The following is a 20,078-nucleotide window of genomic DNA, read 5'->3' as shown; positions in this document are numbered from 1 at the left end:
TTTGTTAATGGATTAAGTTTAGAGTAGGCCATTTTGAGTTGAGCCAAAACAAAATATATTTATATATTTTTATTCTTGATTTGAGCTTATTATTTTATATGTAGGTGCTAAGTGTGCGTATTGACTTTCCAATAGAGATTACTTACATTAGTGTAATTTTTATTTTTTTTATTATTAAATTTAAAAATATATTTTGATTCAAATAAATTATTGATTTGGTTTTACTTTAAAAATTAAAAAAATATATAAAAACTATACTAATTTAAATGGATCTCTCCTAAAAAATATTTGTGTACATTTTGAGATTTTAGGTTTTTAAATGTTTGTGAATTAAAGCAAAGGCTAGTAATATGTTTGGCATCATTATTATTATTTTTTTGGATAAATTGTAATTTTATTTATTCAAAATTAGCATAATTATGTTACAATTCAACAATTCCAAGTAAAGGTGTAATCGATCGATTTTAAGTTGATACAATATTAAACTCAAATTCGAACTTGATTCGAAATTTGAAGCTCAAAACTTAGTTTGAATTTGATCAAGTTTTATTTTTCTAGCTCAAGCTCGACTTGAAAAAGAAATCGAATTACTCGAGTTCGCTTGATTAGACTCGATTAACATGTAAAAATAAGTTTAATTCTTACACTCAATAAAAGCTCAATTATTTGTACTTGAGCTCGAGCTCAAATTTGAGATATTTTATTAATAAAAATAATAAAAATATATCTAAGTATAAAAGCTTGATTAAATTCACGAGTTACTCGAGTCAAGTATAAAAATACTCAAACTCAATTCGATTAATGAGTCGAATTATTCGAATTCGAGATCAATTTGATAATAATTGAGTCAAATTTAAATTTTATTCGAATCGAATCCGAATAATTTATAAGTACTAATATATTATTTCTACATCTAATTTCAAGCATCTCTAGTTACTCTAGAGTAGTGGAAAATACTTTAATTTTGTGTTTGCGAATTGAAACTCTGTTTTATTTTATTCTTTATTTTTTTTGTTTGCTTTTCATTGTTAAAGAGTTAATTGTTTTTACTGCCAATGTACGCACAATAATTAATGATTAATCAATTGTTTAGGCTCTAGAGGTCGTTTGCTTTGATTATCAACAAACAAAACCATCAATTGGGCAGCCGGAATTTTTAATTATTCAAGTCCAAGTTAGGCACTTTATTCTTTAATTTTTTTTATCATCAAATTAAGTACATACTAGGACATAATCTCCATTTAATGTAAATATTATATCTATTTATATAGGAAACTAAATTGTTTTTGACAACTTCGACCAGGCCATGCTTAACTAGGGATGGGATGACATGAATTTTTTTTTTTTAATTTAAAGTATAAGTATTGGTGACATGATTAAGAAAAAGTCAAATTTCATTCAACTTAAATTAAGGATCTAAACGAAATATTTAACTTTATTCTTTGAGTAGTCAAATTCAATTTTTGATGGAAAAAAGAGGACTCAAATAGTCAATTTCATTTTTTTTGGTACGGAATTCTCGATATTCGATAATTATTTAATTTTTGATTATTTCAAAATTAAATTGAATCGAATCTTATAATAAAAATAAATTTTTTTAGTATTTATTTTTTTCATTGATAAGATTAATTTTATTTAAAAAAATTAAACTACTTACTACTCAGACCAATAAGCATTGGTGTCAACTTCAATTATTTGAATAGGAAGTAATATATGCACTCCCACTAAAATAATTAAATGTTTAAATGTGTTATCAAACTTATTTTTAATAATAATAATTTATTTTTGTTGTAAAAATAAAATAAAAAAAGTTGAAGTGCAATTTGAGTAAATTTTTTTGATGATATTTACCAGTCCCGACCCTCCTTAAGCCTTAAGCATACGAGCAAAAAGCTATAATGTAATAGCAATTGGTCCCCTTGCTATACATAGGTACGATAATTGGGAGCATGCAAAGCGACGTATTGGTTCCCTTGCTAACAACTTGAAAGCTATTGATGTAATAGCCATTGCATATGGTTTATCTATGAATACTAGAATCTATATCTATGTCTTGCCAACCTAAAATTAATTTCAAAAAAACTATATATAAAAAAAAAAAAGTACTTAAAATTTAAGATGTAATCAATCGCAATGAAATTTTTAACATCTTTAATAGCAAATGAAGCTCAATTGACATTTTAAAAACTTAAGAGAGGGTCCAAAATTCATCATTTATATTTTTATTATTAAAATATTAATATTATTTTAATTAAAATTAATTTCTAAGCCTACATTTGGATTCACAACTACCTCCATTTGAGGTGCGTTTGTCAACAAATTGTGTCAATTGCCATTGAGCATCCATTTGGATGCTATAGTGCGGCACGATTTGTGGTAGTGGGTCACTAACCAATTTTGGTCCAATCACTTACCGGTCATATTTTATATATATATAAACTTGTATTATAAATAAAAAATATTTTTAAAATTAAATTATTTATTTTTAATTTAAAAGTGTAAAAGAATTTAGTTAATTTAATCTAATTAAAATATTATTTAATATATTATTATTTTAATTAATTTTTAAATATTTATGAACAAAATTATTATTTATATTAAAATAATTTATTAATTTTATAAATATTAAATAATTTGAAATTTTTATTATATATCATTTTTAATTTAATATTCATAAAAATCATTTTTTTACACTATAATTTACATCATCATTACTATTATTTTTATATCAAACATACATCTCACCGTTAATTTTAATTTTACTACTTCAATAATTAATTTTATATCTACTATTATTTCAATATTACTAAAGTCAGTTTCATTGTCCATTCAAATATGAGTTAAACAATAAAAAATAGCTTTTTTCCTATATTTTATTATTTTCACCTAATTTAAACTTGAAATCTCTAATTAATTAAGTTGAAGTCCTTTTCAATAAAAAAAAAAGTCAAACTCTAATAAATGAACCCTTGGACTTAAAAAAAAATTATTTCTTTTCTAGGACAGTAGAAAGTCACATTTGAATGTAGTTATAATCAAACTATTAATCAATTAAATAACTTTGTTAGAATTTAAATATAAGAATTGGACTCTTGTGCTAATTTTTTTTTTCTAAATAACATGGGACCAAAGTTTCTATTCAAAAGTTACAATAGCTATTTAGAAGAAGTTTAGAACTTTAATTAAATAGTTGAAAGTTTAATTAAGAATAAAAAATAAATATATGTTAAGATCCAATAGTAAACTCTACTTCAAAATTCAGGGTAGTTTCAATTATCAACAATAAAATTCGATTTTTATCTTTTTTTTTTTTCTAACATAAATTTGATAACTTTTATGTCATAAATGTTTTTCAAAATTAATTTTAATAGATATATCCAATATAAAATTTATTAATAATAAATAAAAAAATTTGAATATAAGATTATATGATCACTTAATAGATTTTCATAAATATAGTGATATATCACGTGATAAATTCAAAAATGATATATAATAATAAAATAAAATAAAAATTCTTATACCATATTAAGTATTTAATTTAAAATAAATTAATTATAAATAAAGATATTCAACGTAAATATAATATAATAGAAAATTTAATTTAAATTAAACAAAAATGTGAGATGATAACACTCAACAATACTAATTAGTAATTGAAAAAAATAAATAGCATAAAAGTTTTTGGTTAGTTTCTAAATATAAAATTTTTAGTTGGTGTTAAAAGAAAAAACGCTCAATTAATATTTGTGAGTACTCGTTAAAACTAGTTACAATTTTAGTTTAGAAAAAATTTTTATTATTATATTTTATTATTAAATTTTACAAAATACTATTATTAAAATTTTTGATTAAGTTTAATATTACGAATCAAGTGATTCCAATTAGTTCAATTAAAAAAATTAATCAAAATATTACAATAAATCTAAAATTAAAGATATTTATATATTTTTGGATTTTTTTATAAAAATAATTTTTATTAAAAAATCTACCTAAACTCTTTTTTAAATATATTTATATATATTTATATATAACTTTTATCAATTGAAAATCATTATAAAATCATATCTCTCAATTATTAAATACTTAATAAAAAATCTACTAAAAAATTAATTTGTCATTAGTACGTCAAACAACTTTTATACTATAAATTCAATAATTCAATTTTTCAAAATTAAAATTTTAATTTTAAATATTAAAATTTTTTATTTTATCAAATAACACCTAATATTTGCGTTAATAAACGTTCAAATATGCGGAGATAAAGTCACTTTTTCTTTTAACTAATTAATGAAATCGTAAATTAAAATGATTGAAAAAAAAAAAAAACAGAAAAAAATTCCCATATCTTTGTCAATTTCTCAAGTGAAAATTTATATTTAGTAATCATATTTTTTTTTCAAAAATTAATGTCTGATCTCTAAATTATAATAAAATCTATAAATTCTTAATTTATTAAAATAATTAGTATTCAAGGTTAGATTGATTGAGAAGCCAATGAAAATAATTTAAAGACTTGGTTTTTTAATTAAATTCTTAATTTCCTTTAAATTTTTTATCGTTATATTTATTTAATCAAAAAATATTATATATGTAATTTTTTTAATTCGTAATTTCTAAATATTAATTTATTATTATATCAATTAATCCAAAAATAAATAGGCTAAGGAGAGTTCAAAATGCAAAGAACGTAAAAAGTTAAACATCACTTATGCAGTCAAAGCAAAACATGGTAAAAAGAAACTTTTGTAAGAAGTGTGAGTAAATGAAAAAAAGAAGGAAGGAAAGTCAGGCTGTGTTGTAGAAGCAAGAAGAGGAGTGAGTAGCAGAACGTGTGGGACCCAAATCACTAGAAAGCAGACATGTGGGCAAGTAATCCGTGAGACGGAGCCTATTCCTTCCGTTACCTCGCCTCCTCCCAATTGCATATAAAATAAATATATAAATTATTAATATTTTATATAATATAAATACATGAATTACTTAAATATAGCTACGAGGTTTTATTGCGACACTATTTAAACCGTCTTCACAGCAGCGCAAATGCCTCCATATTATTGGTTCTTCCATTCACATTCTTTAAGATTCCACATTTTATTATTTAAATTTATTAATTTCTCTCACAATGCCTAGGAAAATTATTTTTGGTTGATTATATGGGAAATCTTGTATTTTCTAGTTTGTGCTACTTTTGAAATCAATTTTATATTTGGTGAAAAAAAGTTACAATCAATTCATACTCCATTTAAATTTGGAAAAAATTACTTTTAGTTTTTGTAAATCTTCGAAAGATCTTTACTTAATATTTATAAAAACTTTCCATTTAAATCGTATATAATTTGTTTTGAATAAATTTTTATATACTAGATTTCTACTCTCGCTTTGTCCAAGGTTTTTTCTCGTAGCATTATTTTCTCTTGATTTATTTTCATTAGTAAAGAATAATAAAGCCCTTAAGGCTTTTATTTTGCAACGATGTTTGTCAATGATGCTTTCTTTTTTGCAATTACAGTGGATATAAATTACTTATTTCATATTTGCATGAAAATATCAATGGTTTTTTGAACTTTGAAATGGCTTGATGCTATTGAATCATACCAAATTGTGCTGTTGAATCTTTTTTTTTATTGCAATCAAGGGTCATAACTCAGACTATGCTAATTACGTATAATTAAAGTTAAATGAGCCCTATATTCTGTGTCACCCTTACAAATTTCATGGTGGGTTATTCTTTCATATCCTATTTGTTGGGCGTGAAAAATGAATAAAACTGTTAAATGAGGTTAATATGATCATCGTTCTTAAAAATCTCATGAAATGAAGGCTTATTTTTGGCTTCATAACCTTTGCATGGGACATGGTAATGTATATGATTGAAAAAAAGAAAGAAAATTTTGATGATAAGTCTTATGATTGACTCTGAATGTATAAAAAGCAACAACCACTTGTTGCCTATAAGAACAATTAAATTTTAAAAAGGATTCTTTAGAAAGCAAACTGTCTAAGTTCTGTGACTGCTGCCTATAAGTACTATATTGCCCACTCAATAGCATTTAGGGCATCATTCTAAACTTATCAGCTAAGAAAACCCTAAGAAATCTACTTAAGTAATTGCAAAATGATTTCAATTAACCAAATAGCATAAGACCAAAGTGTTATAACATAAGTCTCAAATGAAATAAATTTAGCTAATTTGCTTCCTACACATGTTACTTAAAGAAAATAACCTCCATTAAAGAGATAAAGAATAGGTTTACGAGGAATATAAGACCATGTAAAATTATATTAGACATCTGAAACTTATAAGACTTCTTGAGCCTGCAACACTTAATGGAGAACAAATTGAATTAATATCTTTATTGGATCAAAGCCAAATCCACTTATTTGCACCATACGCTGTGTATTATCCATTGCTGCAAAAAAAAAATCACAATTTACATATTGAAACCCTACAAATAGATGATAAATCCAAGAATAAAAAGAAGTGTTGATGGCAATATAATACCAAAAAAAAAAAAAAACATAACAAGAAGTTCATGATCCAATACTAGCCATTTTCCTGTCCTAGAATTAGACTAAATAAACCCCTTAAGCCAAACAAATTGAGAAAATACCTGTAAATGAAAGAATGTGGCAATAATTAGTAGTATTAAGCCAAGAAAGTTTATAAAAAAAGAAACTCAGATGCTCTTTGCTCCTTCTCTCTTTACCTCAATTTTCTCTGATCTCTCTTTAAAATAATCACTAGAAATTAATCGAAAACTGAGTTTATTGTTGGTTTCTGAAAAATTAGCCGAAACCTAATTGAAAAATTCAAATTCTTGCCCAAAAATTTATTGAAAACTTAAAGCATTTATCAAAAATTCATATTTTCCAAAAAAAAAAAATCAAATTTTCTCAAACTTTTCCAAATTCCACAAATTTTGCCCAAATCCCTTCAGGAAGTTCCTAAAAACTTAAATCTAAGCCCAAAATCTTTCGAACAAACCCAAAAACCTAAATCCCAAATTTTTGAAACCTAAAGCTAAGAATCTCAACAAAAATTTAAACCAAGAAACACATAATCTTTTTTCAATTTAACCTTCCCTCCCCCCCCCCCCCCCCCAAAGTCAACTGCTTCCCTTAAAATCTATTGTGTTGACTCAATTTATAAGCCTCTTTAAGAATCAGACAAAATTTAGTCTCAAGTTTCAAGTCTGGATTGGTTCTGTTTGAGCATGATTCCTGGTTAGATTTTGATGAAATTGAAAGCCTTTGATTTGAGTTCTGATTTAAAACCCATTGATCAAAATAATTGAATTTAATCCAAATATGTTTCCCTTGATCACCGATAGTCAAAAAAAAAAGAAAGATAATAATAATAATAATAATAATAATAATAATAATAATATACTATATTACCATACAAAATATTGTATTATATAGTAATAATACTAATAAAATGATACTAATACTAATAATCGAATAATAACAATAAAAGCAAAGCCTAACTAACTCCGAAAAATCTGATTGATCCTATACATAAATGGGTGTCTACACCATGAGCAGCAAAATTACTTTCTTGACGTTAATGATAATTTAATTTTCTATGATGATTTCCCTACTCTTCTTGATTTCCTTGCATGTCTTTTTCTTCGTCTTTTTCGTCGACTTGGGCACCTAGCAAAGCCATTGCATGCTCTTCTGCTTCTACTGCATCGTTTTTTTCTTCCTTGGCTTCTTGGGCAATTTTGAAGTTAGATGCCAATGAATATGTGGAAAGAAAGAATAATGGCTATGGTCATCAACATCACTATCATAATCATAATCAGCATGATCTGGTGGATGGAACACCAATAGCTTTTGTAGGTTTAATGGGTTGTGTTTAGATGAAGATCACCAGTGGAAGAAAAACAGCAAATTTTTTTTGCTTAGAAAGCTTTTTCCCATTCCAAAGGTTTCCCACCCTTTATTTATTTTCCAAAAAGCAACACATTCCCGAACATTTTACCAAATTTACCCATCAATCATTTTTAATTACTTTGTTGACCTGTACAGAAAATTGGGAGTTAGGAAATTACTTTTATTTATGTTATAGATATTTTAATAATAATATCGATGTTTTTATGACAAATTAGTTTTTTTCTTGTAATTTATTATACCTTCTTGCATCAATTTTTTATTAAATTATCTCATTTTCCATTTTCGTAAAGCTTACATAAAGTGTATTTTATGAAAAATTAATAAATTTATTTATTTAAAAATGATAATTTTTAATATCATTGTAAATTAATAATTTTTGTATTTTTGTTTTGGCTCTTTGGTTGACATCAGGAACAATTGAACACGGAGAAAACTCCGCCTACTACAACTCTTTTTCTTTAAGCTCTTCGCTTATATTATTCAAACGTACCCATGTAAGACCGGGACCTGCTCTTTCATTTCCTTTCCTCTCCTCTCCTCTCCTTTCTACGTTTCCTCTCTTTTTCCCTCTCTCACGTTTTCAATCATCGTGGGTGGGTTTTTTTTTTTTTTTTACTTTTAACTTTTTAATTTTGTGTTTTCTTTATTTTATTTTATTAAATTTTTTTTTTTGCTTTGCATATTTGCATGTATTATAAATTTGATATTACATCGTTTTGTTGATGCCAGCTTGAAGCCTCTTTCTCTTGGCTCTGTTTTTTCTTTTGGTCTTTTTTGGCCACCTTCAAACCCTTATTAATGTTCTTTTATTTGTATTTTCAGGTAAAATTCTTTTTTTTTTTCCGTCCCTATTGTAGCTCTGCCGTTAAAGTCTGAGTTTTATTTTATTTTCTTTGAATTCCCATACCGTTTTTGAGCATGATCAAATTTCAATGAAGGGATTTTTCTTGTTGTTTTCATGGGTGATTTGGGTTTCTAGCTTTATTTCATTAACTTGGTTTGTTTCTGTATTTGCGCAGGCATGCTCCGACAAAGAATTGTAAATGACTTTTATTTTTTATTTTTATTTTCATCTCTTTGATTTTTCTTTTTTTTTTTTTTTGTTATTTGGTTTTCTGGATCTTGAATTCCTGGCTCTCTTCTGTCAGTGGTTATAGAATTTTGAGTTGGGGTTATGAAAGAATTCCGGGGTTTTCTTTTTCTGCTATAAAATTTTTTTAATACTTTTCAAATTCAACCTTTTGTGATGTCTTTTTCTTTTTTTCTTTTTCTTTTTTTTTTGTAAAATCCAATGGAGGGCCCATTTATTATTGATTTTTGTAATTTTGTTTTACTTTTTTCTGTTTATGATTCTGATACGTCTATCTTGTGTTCCTAATATTTCAGAAATGTTCTGATCATTTTTTTTTTGCAGCACATTGGCCGCAGGAGCATTTCCAGGGAAGGGTCTTTACCTGATCACTGAAATTGAGACATAAATTCTGGTTCTTGCTTAACACAATTCCTGAGAAGCTTTTTCCAAATGCTAAATTTTGCAAGAGGAAGAAGCCAGCCAAGGTCTACTAGATCTATGCCTTTTGCCGGTAAGATTTTCTCTCAATTTCAATTCTAAGCCACTTCTGATTTATTTAGTTTTATGAATTTGATGCCCTTTTTTTTCTTGTTGCACATGGACTTAATCCTGCCATTTCATTTTAAAATTTTCCCATTTGTGTGAAATTTGGAAAGAAATTATTTTCTTCTGAGAATCTTATGGAAATTATTTTTATAAAGAACAAATCATCTCTTCCGAGAAACTTCTTGAAATTAATTTTTCTTTTGTACCTTTATCTTTCAAAATTTTAGTGACAATTTGTTACTGAATGTAGAAAAAAATGTATTTTGTTATGTTTGCAATTTAATTTATGCTTCAGTTATTTATGAATTGGAACATGACTTGCTTACGTTTTAATACACTTTGTTGTTCGTGTTTTGCATGTAGGCATGGAATATCCTGATTCCAAAAGGAAGAGCAATTTTGTAGGAAAAATCCTTTTGGCTGCAACCCTTACAGCCTTATGCATTGTAATGCTCAAGCAATCCCCAACGTTCAGTACTCCAAGTCGGGTACCTACTGGATTCTATACCTATTTCTTCTACTTCCATTTCTATTCTGCTATACTAAAGTTAAAATGCACAATGACAGTTGAAAATTAAGGCAACTATTTGTTCTTTGTATAATATCCAGTTCATTCTATCAAAAGATTGTACCTCATGTTTCTCATGAGACGTTTGATTAAATTTTTGATAATTGAAGAACAAATATCAATTATTTTTTACCATTGTCATTATTTTTTTCACTTGTTAAGATAGTTCTTATGTCTTGTCATACATTTCTGGGTTTCCACCAGCGATTATAGCCAAACCCTATTTCATTTTTCTTAAGAATTCATCCTTGAATGTTGTCGTTGCATGCTGTAGACTTAGTTTAATCAAGTTGTTCACTTGATTATGGATGTGTCATTTGCTTCTTGGATGTGGTTAATATCATCTTCACTTCTACATAATGAAAATTATAATTGCTGCTACTTTATATGAAAACCTGGAATTGGTCCTGTTGTTTCTGTAGTAGTGGCTGTTTCTCAGTTCTATAATATATCAACTTCTGACATCTTTTTCCATTTCTCAACTTCTGTCTTTCCAGTTCTCTCAACATGAAGAAGGGGTAACTCATGTTCTTGTAACTGGTGGTGCTGGCTATATTGGTTCACATGCTGCTTTACGGCTTCTGAAGGAGTCATACCGTGTAACTATTGTGGTATGTTTTTAGTTTTGGATATGTAACTATCTCCTTCTCTAATCTTTCACAGCTTGTGCATAGTGATTAGTCTGGGTTTTTAAGGAAGAAGTTACCTCTTTTGCAGGACAATCTTTCACGTGGAAACATAGGTGCTGTCAGGGTTCTACAAGAATTATTTCCAGAACCTGGAAGGCTTCAATTCATTTATGCTGATCTGGGGGATGCAAAAGCTGTATCCTTTTAGTGAAATTTATTATGATTATCTTTTTTAAATGCTCAATACTGTTTCCTTGATTCTATATTTTAGGTAAATAAAATATTTTCAGAAAATGCATTTGACGCTGTAATGCACTTTGCGGCTGTTGCATATGTTGGGGAGAGTACACTTGATCCTCTCAAGTAAGTCTCCTCTATGATTTATGATTGTCAGAGTTAATATAGGTCAATGAGCTGTGAAGTAGATTGCTTATTTGGCTGTTTTATGCTAAACGAAAATTGATAATTTGACAAGAGCTGAATTCGTTGAAGAACGTAAATGTGTGCTATAGTGATGTGAAATGAGTATAAGGAGTATATGCTTCATTTGTGCTGCTGATGGCAACCCTTACCTAAGCTTATATTCTAAGTTACATGGCAGATATTCCATTTTCTAAGGTCAATTCAATTTCGCTAATTCTTTAAGTTTTTGTAACTGTGCTTGCCATGATTTATGATAGCACTAGGAATGAAGCTAAAAATTTCCCATCACCAAAAGAGCAGTTTAGAGAAGAGCTATTCGAGGTCACTAGATTTCATAAGGAAATTTAAGTTGGATTCATTTTATTTATGTGGATCTGTATATGGATTTGTTCTACCAAGTATGCTTGGTAACATCTTGACTTCTATGTATAAAGCCTTTAGAATTGTCTTGTGCCCTTTCATTCTCTTACCTAACAATTCAAAATGCAACAGAAACTGACCTTGGAATTGGGGTGTGCCTTTTGTTGTTTTCTTTCTGAGTGCTTTCTTCCAACAAACAGTGCTGGCTGCTATTTGCTAAACTACTGCCATTGCTGCTGACATCACCTTTTACATGTCTTCTTATTATTTGCGTTAACTTTTCCGTTGGAAATCACTGTGTTTTGATACTGTTGTTCAGGGGAAAAGCATCAGAATCTATTGCACTTTGTTTTTGAGAATCAGAATATATTAAGATTGGCTCCTTTATGTGTGGTTGAGAAATGTTATCGCACGATTGATTACTTAGTATTATTTGAAATTGTCATTCCATAATATTTTAACTAAGATGTTCTCTATGGTGTGCTTGGCTTTGATGTGCAGGTATTATCACAACATTACTTCAAACACCTTGATGGTCTTGGAGTCAATGGCTGCTCATGGTGTTAGGACTCTGATATATTCTAGTACATGTGCCACATATGGGGAGCCTGAAAAGATGCCAATCACTGAAGAAACCCCGCAGGCAAGTTGCAAACTTGGTTTTATGCTTAGTTATTTTCTAGATTTTTGTTTGAGACCAATAAATTAAAGGAGCGACCTTTATCAACTTGTTTTCAATGCATATACAGTTAAAATTCAATGCAACTGACATTTGTTTTGTGACCAACTCAGGTTCCAATCAATCCATATGGAAAAGCTAAGAAGATGGCAGAAGATATCATCCTGGATTTCTCTAAGAACTCAGACATGGCTGTTATGATCCTAAGGTTTGCATTTTAGTTTATTTTTAGAAGTTTTGAGAATCTTGGTATTGCTTTTTACCTTTTCTTGATATGGTGTTCTTATTTACTCTTTGTTTTCTTTATCTCAACATGCATAATTTTAGTAACTTAACAATATCACATAAGTCTTCCACACCTTAAACCAAAAATAAGTAATTTGTGTAGGGCTTGTAGATTCTTATATTTTTTACATAATTAGAGGGAGTTAATTCATTATTTTGTTATTGTTCTGCAAGCTAACAGCTGCATATATACATGAAAGGTTTAGGCTACCTATAGGCAAAATGAAGCTTAGAAGGTTGCTTATTTCAGATCACTATAATTACAAATTTAGGATTGGTGAAATTTATAGACCCCAAAGAACTCCTTGTATCTTGTTCAATGTGTACGGTTCTGACCACAATTAATAATAGTCCAACAATTTTCCAGTGGTTATGAATTCATATACCTTGGGTGAATATCTTTCAGATACTTCAATGTGATTGGGTCAGATCCTGAAGGAAGATTAGGTGAGGCTCCCAGACCTGAGTTGCGTGAGCATGGACGAATTTCAGGTGCTTGTTTTGATGCAGCTCGTGGCATCGTTTCTGGTCTAAAGGTATGCTATTCCTTTTATCCCTTGAATTTGCTCATCTTCAGTATTGCTTTGTATTTCTAGCTAAACTTGGGGTCAATAAGTCAACAATTAGTCATATACCACAACTTAGATAACAGTTTGACAGATGTTAGGAAGATTCTGAACGCTAAAAATGGTGCAGATCTTATTGAAAGTTCTGCTGTTAAAACCAAGTAGCAGCAGCAGCCTTTTTTGAAGGCTCGAGCAGTCTAAGCTGATGTAAAATTGGATCATTTTGAGAATGTTATTCTCTTCCTTCCCATGAGGAAGTGTAATGAAGGCTACTAAAGTGATGGCCTAATATGGGCTCAATCAAATTGATGATGGTTTCTGTGTGAATAACAAATAGAGAAGTTCAAAACTATATATAAATAATTCCATGGTTTGACAGCTTACAGCTGCTAGGGAAATTTTGATGAACATTTATAATGTCTACATTTCATCTTTTCCTTGAAACAAGTTTGTTGTAGATAATGATTTTACAGAACTGGATGCTTTGAGTATATGATATTATTTTTTTTCTGCTGACATCACCTTTGCAAGCACCTACATAATTCTTGAGATTTTTTTTTTTTGTTTTTTGAAGAATTATCTGTCATTTCACATGTTTAACAATGATGCTTTTCTTTTTCGGGTGAAAAGGTCATGTAATGTATGATAAAATAAACTGTGTATTCTTTATTACAACTGTTCTTTTTAATTGAATCTGGCATGTGCTGTTTGCATGTTTGTTTTATACTTGTAACCATTATAATGTCATCACACCTGTCATTCCAAATGTCATGGTTTTGCCTTCTTGGTTCAAAATGATTTCAGTACACAATGGAAAGATAAGTCTTCAAGCTTTTTGGCGATTTGGTTTTGGTACATCACCCAAAATTTTCCATGAACCACTTAAGTAACATCTTGGTGGCATTCAGTGCTTATATTCTAATATTAAATTCTGATTTTGTTAATCTGGTTTTTGGGCTTTCCTGCAGGTCAAGGGAACAGACTACAAAACACACGATGGCACTTGCATACGTGATTATATTGATGTTACTGACCTGGTTGATGCTCATGTTAAAGCTCTTCAAAAGGCAAAGCCCCGTAAAGTAGGAATCTACAACGTTGGCACTGGAAGAGGTAGATCAGTGAAGGAGTTTGTAGAGGCCTGTAAGAAAGCGACAGGGGTGGAGATAAAAGTTGACTATCTTCCCCGCCGACCTGGAGATTATGCTGAAGTGTTTAGTGATCCAACTAAGATCAGGCGTGAGCTGAACTGGACAGCTCAATATACTGATCTCCAGGAGAGTTTACAGATTGCATGGAGATGGCAAAAGGCGCATCGTAACGGATATGGAGCCTCTTAGATGATGGTTTCTTAAGTAGTTCACAGCATTTTATAGCAAAAGGCTAATTCACACAGAAGAGGGGAGGCTATTACATTATTTGGGTAGTTTATAGAGAGCAGCCAATTCATTATATGTGTATTTGAAGAGAATAATAGCTTAATAATATGATGCCAGCCTCAGGTATAGCTTTTATTGATCCTTTTCTCATGTCTTCTTCCCTGCTTCATTGTCAGTAGATTCAATGATGCTGGCTTTGTGCCTACTGAAAATTCACAAGTCATGGTACACTAGGAAGTTAAATGGAGGAGAATAAAAAAAAATTGATATTCTAATATTCTATTATTTTATCTTTAGGCTTTAGGTTGAAGGAGACATGCTTATTTATAAAGTGGGTGTAATAATGATTCGAATAGAATTCGATTCAATTTTTTTGAATATTACATAATATTATAAAAATTTAAAATTTGATTCAAATTTGAATTGAATTTTCATTTTATTCGAATTGAATTGAATCAAACCTAATTGAATTTTATCCGTTGGATTCGGTTTGATTTATTGGTTTGTAATTTTTAATTTTTTAAATTTATATATTATTTTAATATAAAATTTTAATATATTTAAATAGATTTTGATACAAAATTATTATTATTATTTTATAAAAATTAAAATATATATAATTCAGTTTGATTAGATTTTTTTCAATTTTTCATCTTCCAATTGAAATTCAATCTGAACTTAATATATAAATTTAATATTTAAATTTAATTCGAATTAAATAAAAAAATCGATTTTAACGGAATCAAATAATACAATTTTGAATTAATTTTTGAATTTATTAATTTTTTTCTCACCTCTATTATAAAGGGTGTGCCTTTCATGCTTTGATTTTTCCAGTTATGAAGAATGTAAAAACCAATAACAAAAAGTCTCTTTGTAACTTGTTAATTGTACATTTTTAGGTAATAAAAGATTATATTTATAATAAAATTTTTAAAAATATTATGAAAGATATTTAATATATGTTAAGTGTATTTTTCAGTGGATTAATATTGAATTGTAATTAAAATTTTAATAAAAGATATTTAATTATAAAATAGAAAAAAAAAAACAAAATACAAATAACTATTTATTGATCCTGGTTTGGCTTATAATGAGTATTTCCATGGAAATAAGAAGCTTTTTACTATGAACAAATAAATTTTACAAAGACTAATTAACTAAAAAACAATAAATTTTATGAATACAAATAACATATATCATAAATTATTATTTTCTTCTAAAGATAGAATTTTTTTTTTTGTAAACGATATACCTCATTCAAACAATTTTCGAGAGTAATAAGCATTTTGTTGTAAATAAAATTATTAAACTTATCTAATTCTTCTTTAAAAAACTTATCATTTTGTTGTCAATAAAAAATAATTTCACCTTTAGAAGATATATTAGAATCTTTTTTTTTTTTACTTATTAAATAAATATTATATAGTATATCCTTCGTGAAATTATTTTCTTGTTATTCTTGAAGTTGATTTAAATTCTTAGAAACATACAAAATCTACGTAAAGATAAACTTTTTTAACAAATTCTTTTAATTTGTTTGTATGAATATCAATTTGCATATTAGAATAATAAGATTTAAGTTGAAATTCAACTATCTGACCAATCAATGCTTTTATATAAAAGATTTATATGTAAACCATTATATCAAATTTATATAATAAAAAATTACGCATTACATGGATTAAAAATAACTTTTAACTTTTTAAAATTATTTATATAATACATTAAAGTTGTCAATAATTTTCAATTTAAGATTAAATCAGCTTTGACATTTAATTTGATTAGAGGGTTAAAAGTTTTTTTATACAAATTAAAAAGGATACTTCTAAATGCACTCTAATTTTTTCTCTTCACATCTTACTTTTCTAAAAAAAATTTTTAAGTAAATTTATTTAATTACTTTTTTTCACAAATTTTTGGATAGTTATATTTGGTAAAATTTATAACTTATCAAAAATAGATTTTCGAAAAGCGAGAGAATAAAATTTTTAGAAAAATTATAAAAAAGAGAATTGTATTAGAAATTTTTATTAATTGGTATAATAAAAATGTTATTATTGAAAAAAATCATAAATTTTAAAATTAGTAAAAAAATTAATTTTACTATTTTATCCTTAGAGAAAGAATAAAATCTATGAGATCTTAATTAAAATCCTTAGAAAAAGAATAAAATCTATGAGATTTTAATTAAACTAAGGATTAAATAATAAATATAATTTTTTTATAAATTTAAAATTCATCATTTCTTTTTTAATAAAGCTTTTTATATTAATTATTAAAATTTTATAATAGGTTTGACTAAATTGAACTTTTTGAAGATATTTTTTTTATTTACTTAATACGATGATTTCTTGGGTTAACAAATTAGATTTTAACAAAATTATATAATATTTGATAGTACTACTTATACAATTTTCAAGAATTTCAACTTTAAGATGTTGAATTTCTCTTGATAGTTTCTTTATTATCTCTTATAATATGAAGAGATGAAATGTTTAATTAGTATTTTATAAGATTTTATATTTTCTAACGTCAAAATAACAAAATCAATTTTTTTATAAATTTAAAATTTATGATTTTTTCACTAATAAATTTCTTCATTACACTAATTAATAAAAATTTGCGTATTATGATTTTTTTATATTTAAAAATGATGTTGAATTATTATGATATGCATATTCAAAAATTTTTAAAATGTTTCAAATTTGCATCTTCGAAAACTTAAAAAAAATTTTGAATGAGAATTTAGAGTATAAAAAGTATAAGGTGTAATGCATAAAAATTTATTTTTAAATTTTGAATTTGAGGTATATTTAATATTTGAGTGTAAAAAGTAAATGTTACCAAGTATAATCCCAATAGGCAAAAATCAAGTGATTTGGTGATGGTATTTTATCATCAACACAATTAGTAAAAACCATATAATCCGAATAATGTTTCAAAGTCTCCTTTAGACAATGAGATCAAGACAAGTTTATACATATATATTGTAACATGAAAATAGAGAAAAAAAAATATAGCAGTTAAGATTTTAATTTTAAATTTATTCAATATCATATTTTAAAAAAAATTATATAAACCAATTAAATTAAACTCGTTCGGGATTAAGATAAGTTGCCAGCATTACAATTACAACAAAAAATGCAGACATTGTCTTGGCTAAACCATTTGCAGCGGGTGAAATGAAATAGAAACATACATTATTCAACAATATCCCCCAAAAAATACCTATATTCTAGTTAAAAATTAACTCCAATATTTTCAAGCAACTGACTGCACTGCTCTTTCGAAGCTGTCTTCAGCAGATGATGCTCGTTTGACAAGAATGTGCTCTGGGTGTGTGAGTTTCAATTGGCTGCAAAGTGATCATATAAATGCATATTAAAAGAGTCTGTCTCCCCCAAAAAGGAGGTCAAAAGTTTGAATCCACTTTTGCCCAACTTAATTGTACAGTAAAAGAGTCTATATGATCCTTTTCAATTGATTTAAGGTAGCACTGTCTGCCTGCCCTGTTCATCGTGCAATTATTAGGAACCAGGGAAATGCAACAAAGGCAACTGGCCATGAGGAAAAGCCGATTTTTAAAGTACATTGATAAGCAAAGTTCTGTTCAACACCAGCAAAGTCACACAATTGAAAGATTTTCAAGCCTTAGTTAGATTTCAAAAAATAAAATACATGAAAACAAAGATATGGTCAGAAAATTTCAATGATATAAGGAACGTGGTAATTAATGAAAAGGATGGTTGAATCTCAGTTTGAAGAATTGCTAGCAACATCAGTTACCAACTACGTAGTCCAGACTAGGAACTTAGCAGTTTGGCTAGCAGATGCAGAGATATGCTCTTTTTGCAGTGGTCTACAACATCTGATAGAAAGAAAATGTATGCTAACATGAATAGAAAACTCCTTTTAGTGTATTGGATCCCATTAATATAGCAGCCAAGTATAACTATTGAACATGATGCACTCTTTTTCCAATCTGCTAAACTAGCCATGCTTGTAATCTTTTATAGAGAATTTAGAGAAAATATTATTAAGACTTATCAACCATCCAAACTGATAAGAGAGAGCTCAATAAAAGAAAGCCAGGAAAAACAAAAATAGAGAAAATGAATAGCTAGTTTACCTTAGCTAACGTGAAGATGATTTACCAAGGTGAAGACTGCATGCAACCAGGTTGGCAAGAGTTTCAGGATCCTTGGCATCCTATATCAGCAACAAACAACCCCTTATCACATAAAATTATAGAGAAATGAACCAACTAATTGCAATGAAGCAATGAAACTTGGGACTGAAATATTCAATGCCATGGTGAATCCAAAAATTAAAATTTGACAGATACATTAGAGACTAGAGGGAAATCCAAGAGTCAAATTCAATATCATTTGGTGCCACTCAGAGGTTATATTTACACCAACTGAAACTTTATGCACATCAAGTCTGAAAGAAAGAGTAATTTATGATCATGTATCGCATCTGTAGTCAATCCTCTTCTGGGGCTATAAACAAACACCAAAAGAATTGCCAAATCATCAGTTTAAATCTAAAGAAAACAAAAGTTTCCACTGTTTAAACTTGCCTTATTAAGTGCTTCAAGCAACAATATTTCAGCTTCATCAAAGTTTCCCATGTGCATACAGCAGACAGCCTTCCCATTTAGGATCAATCTAGTCAATGAATATTTCTCAGAGAAATCTTGGAAGATCAGATATGCTTCCTGTATCTTGGAACCACCCTGATGCTTCCTGTATCTTGGAATCACCCTGATTTGGTAGAATAACATGACATTACACCATCCATGATTTCTCACATAGAATTATTAAAATGAAAAGTATCCCATACCACTGCCAGATTCAGTCATGCATTTGCAAGTTGAGTCAGTTTATGGTCCTCATCAATCTGCTGTATGACCCTCAGCTGTCTCTCTGCATAATCTGACTGGCGCATCTTAATGAATATTTGCACATTCAATGCATGCCTGGAAACAGAGAACACAATGACTTCACCAGATGTATCAGAGCTTCCCATTTGCTTGTGCATATATAAGTTGCTGAGAATGTTTTGCTTTAGCAGTCAAAGGGTCTCAAAAGTGAATAGTATATTTTCCAAAGATTTTACAGAGTAACTTGACATCAACTTCCAAGCAAGAAAACTTCTTCTTTTAGGCCAGTATTAAGTTAACCCGCTACACAAATTTGTGCATGTAAATTTCATTCAATTATGGAGATGAGGCAACAGCTTAGATGAGTCAGGAGCAGGCTAAACAGACACTAATATCTACTGGATAGAATATGGTGGACATGGTGGCATATCAGGAATTTAAAGGCACAATATCGTATCGTCACTAGCCTATGAACTAATTAAATTACAATTTATCTTTAAGCAAAATACGCTTTAAGATAAATAAATAAAAAAAGGCATATCCAGCCAATGCAGCATCTCAGCCAATTATATCCCCAAGGGTATCCGGACAACTGAATGCACTACAACTTGCAAAGATATTGCTGAAGCAACCTGTGATGACGGGTGAACAATATGCACTAAACATTTTAAAGGCAGGTGATGGTTAGATGAGCAGATCCACCATTGCAGGGGTTTTACCATGAATTTTGGCTTTTACTTATAAGTAGGCTTATTTACACAAGTTTTTGTCAAATTCTTTC

The 20,078-nt window shown here is 28.1% G+C and overlaps 1 protein-coding gene and 1 long non-coding RNA gene across 4 annotated transcripts; one reads left to right on the top strand and one right to left on the bottom strand.

Annotated features, from left to right (window-relative positions):
• The first annotated feature begins 8,293 nt into the window (after window positions 1-8,293).
• LOC111280484 (UDP-arabinose 4-epimerase 1) lies at window positions 8,294-14,550 on the top strand. Of its 3 annotated transcripts, XM_022867931.2 has the most exons (11): window positions 8,405-8,495; window positions 8,632-8,724; window positions 9,317-9,485; window positions 9,884-10,008; window positions 10,586-10,699; window positions 10,806-10,913; window positions 10,989-11,080; window positions 12,002-12,143; window positions 12,293-12,387; window positions 12,871-13,000; window positions 13,999-14,550. In XM_022867931.2, the coding sequence occupies exons 3-11, from the start codon at window positions 9,425-9,427 to the stop codon at window positions 14,368-14,370; spliced, it is 1,239 nt and encodes a 412-aa protein (XP_022723666.1). In that variant the 5' UTR covers window positions 8,405-8,495; window positions 8,632-8,724; window positions 9,317-9,424; the 3' UTR covers window positions 14,371-14,550. The 3 variants fall into 3 exon arrangements, with proteins under 3 accessions (XP_022723668.1, XP_022723666.1, XP_022723665.1); XM_022867933.2 differs by lacking the exons at window positions 8,405-8,495; window positions 8,632-8,724 and adding an exon at window positions 8,294-8,396; XM_022867930.2 differs by lacking the exon at window positions 8,632-8,724.
• Window positions 14,551-17,500: 2,950 nt separating this feature from the next.
• Window positions 17,501-19,828, bottom strand: LOC111280679 (uncharacterized). The gene is made up of 3 exons (XR_016335082.1): window positions 19,258-19,828; window positions 18,542-19,178; window positions 17,501-17,767 (listed from the first exon to the last, which is right to left on the bottom strand). It is a non-coding gene; the product is annotated as an uncharacterized LOC111280679 (long non-coding RNA).
• Between the last annotated feature and the right edge of the window lie 250 nt (window positions 19,829-20,078).

The sequence above is a fragment of the Durio zibethinus genome, chromosome 28 (assembly GCF_047325235.1).
Source record: "Durio zibethinus cultivar Kanyao isolate XHJ-2024 chromosome 28, ASM4732523v1, whole genome shotgun sequence".
In the NCBI taxonomy this organism is placed as follows: domain Eukaryota; kingdom Viridiplantae; phylum Streptophyta; class Magnoliopsida; order Malvales; family Malvaceae; genus Durio; species Durio zibethinus.
Note: the sequence above shows the minus strand (reverse complement) of the source record. Positions and strands in the feature narration are given on the sequence as shown.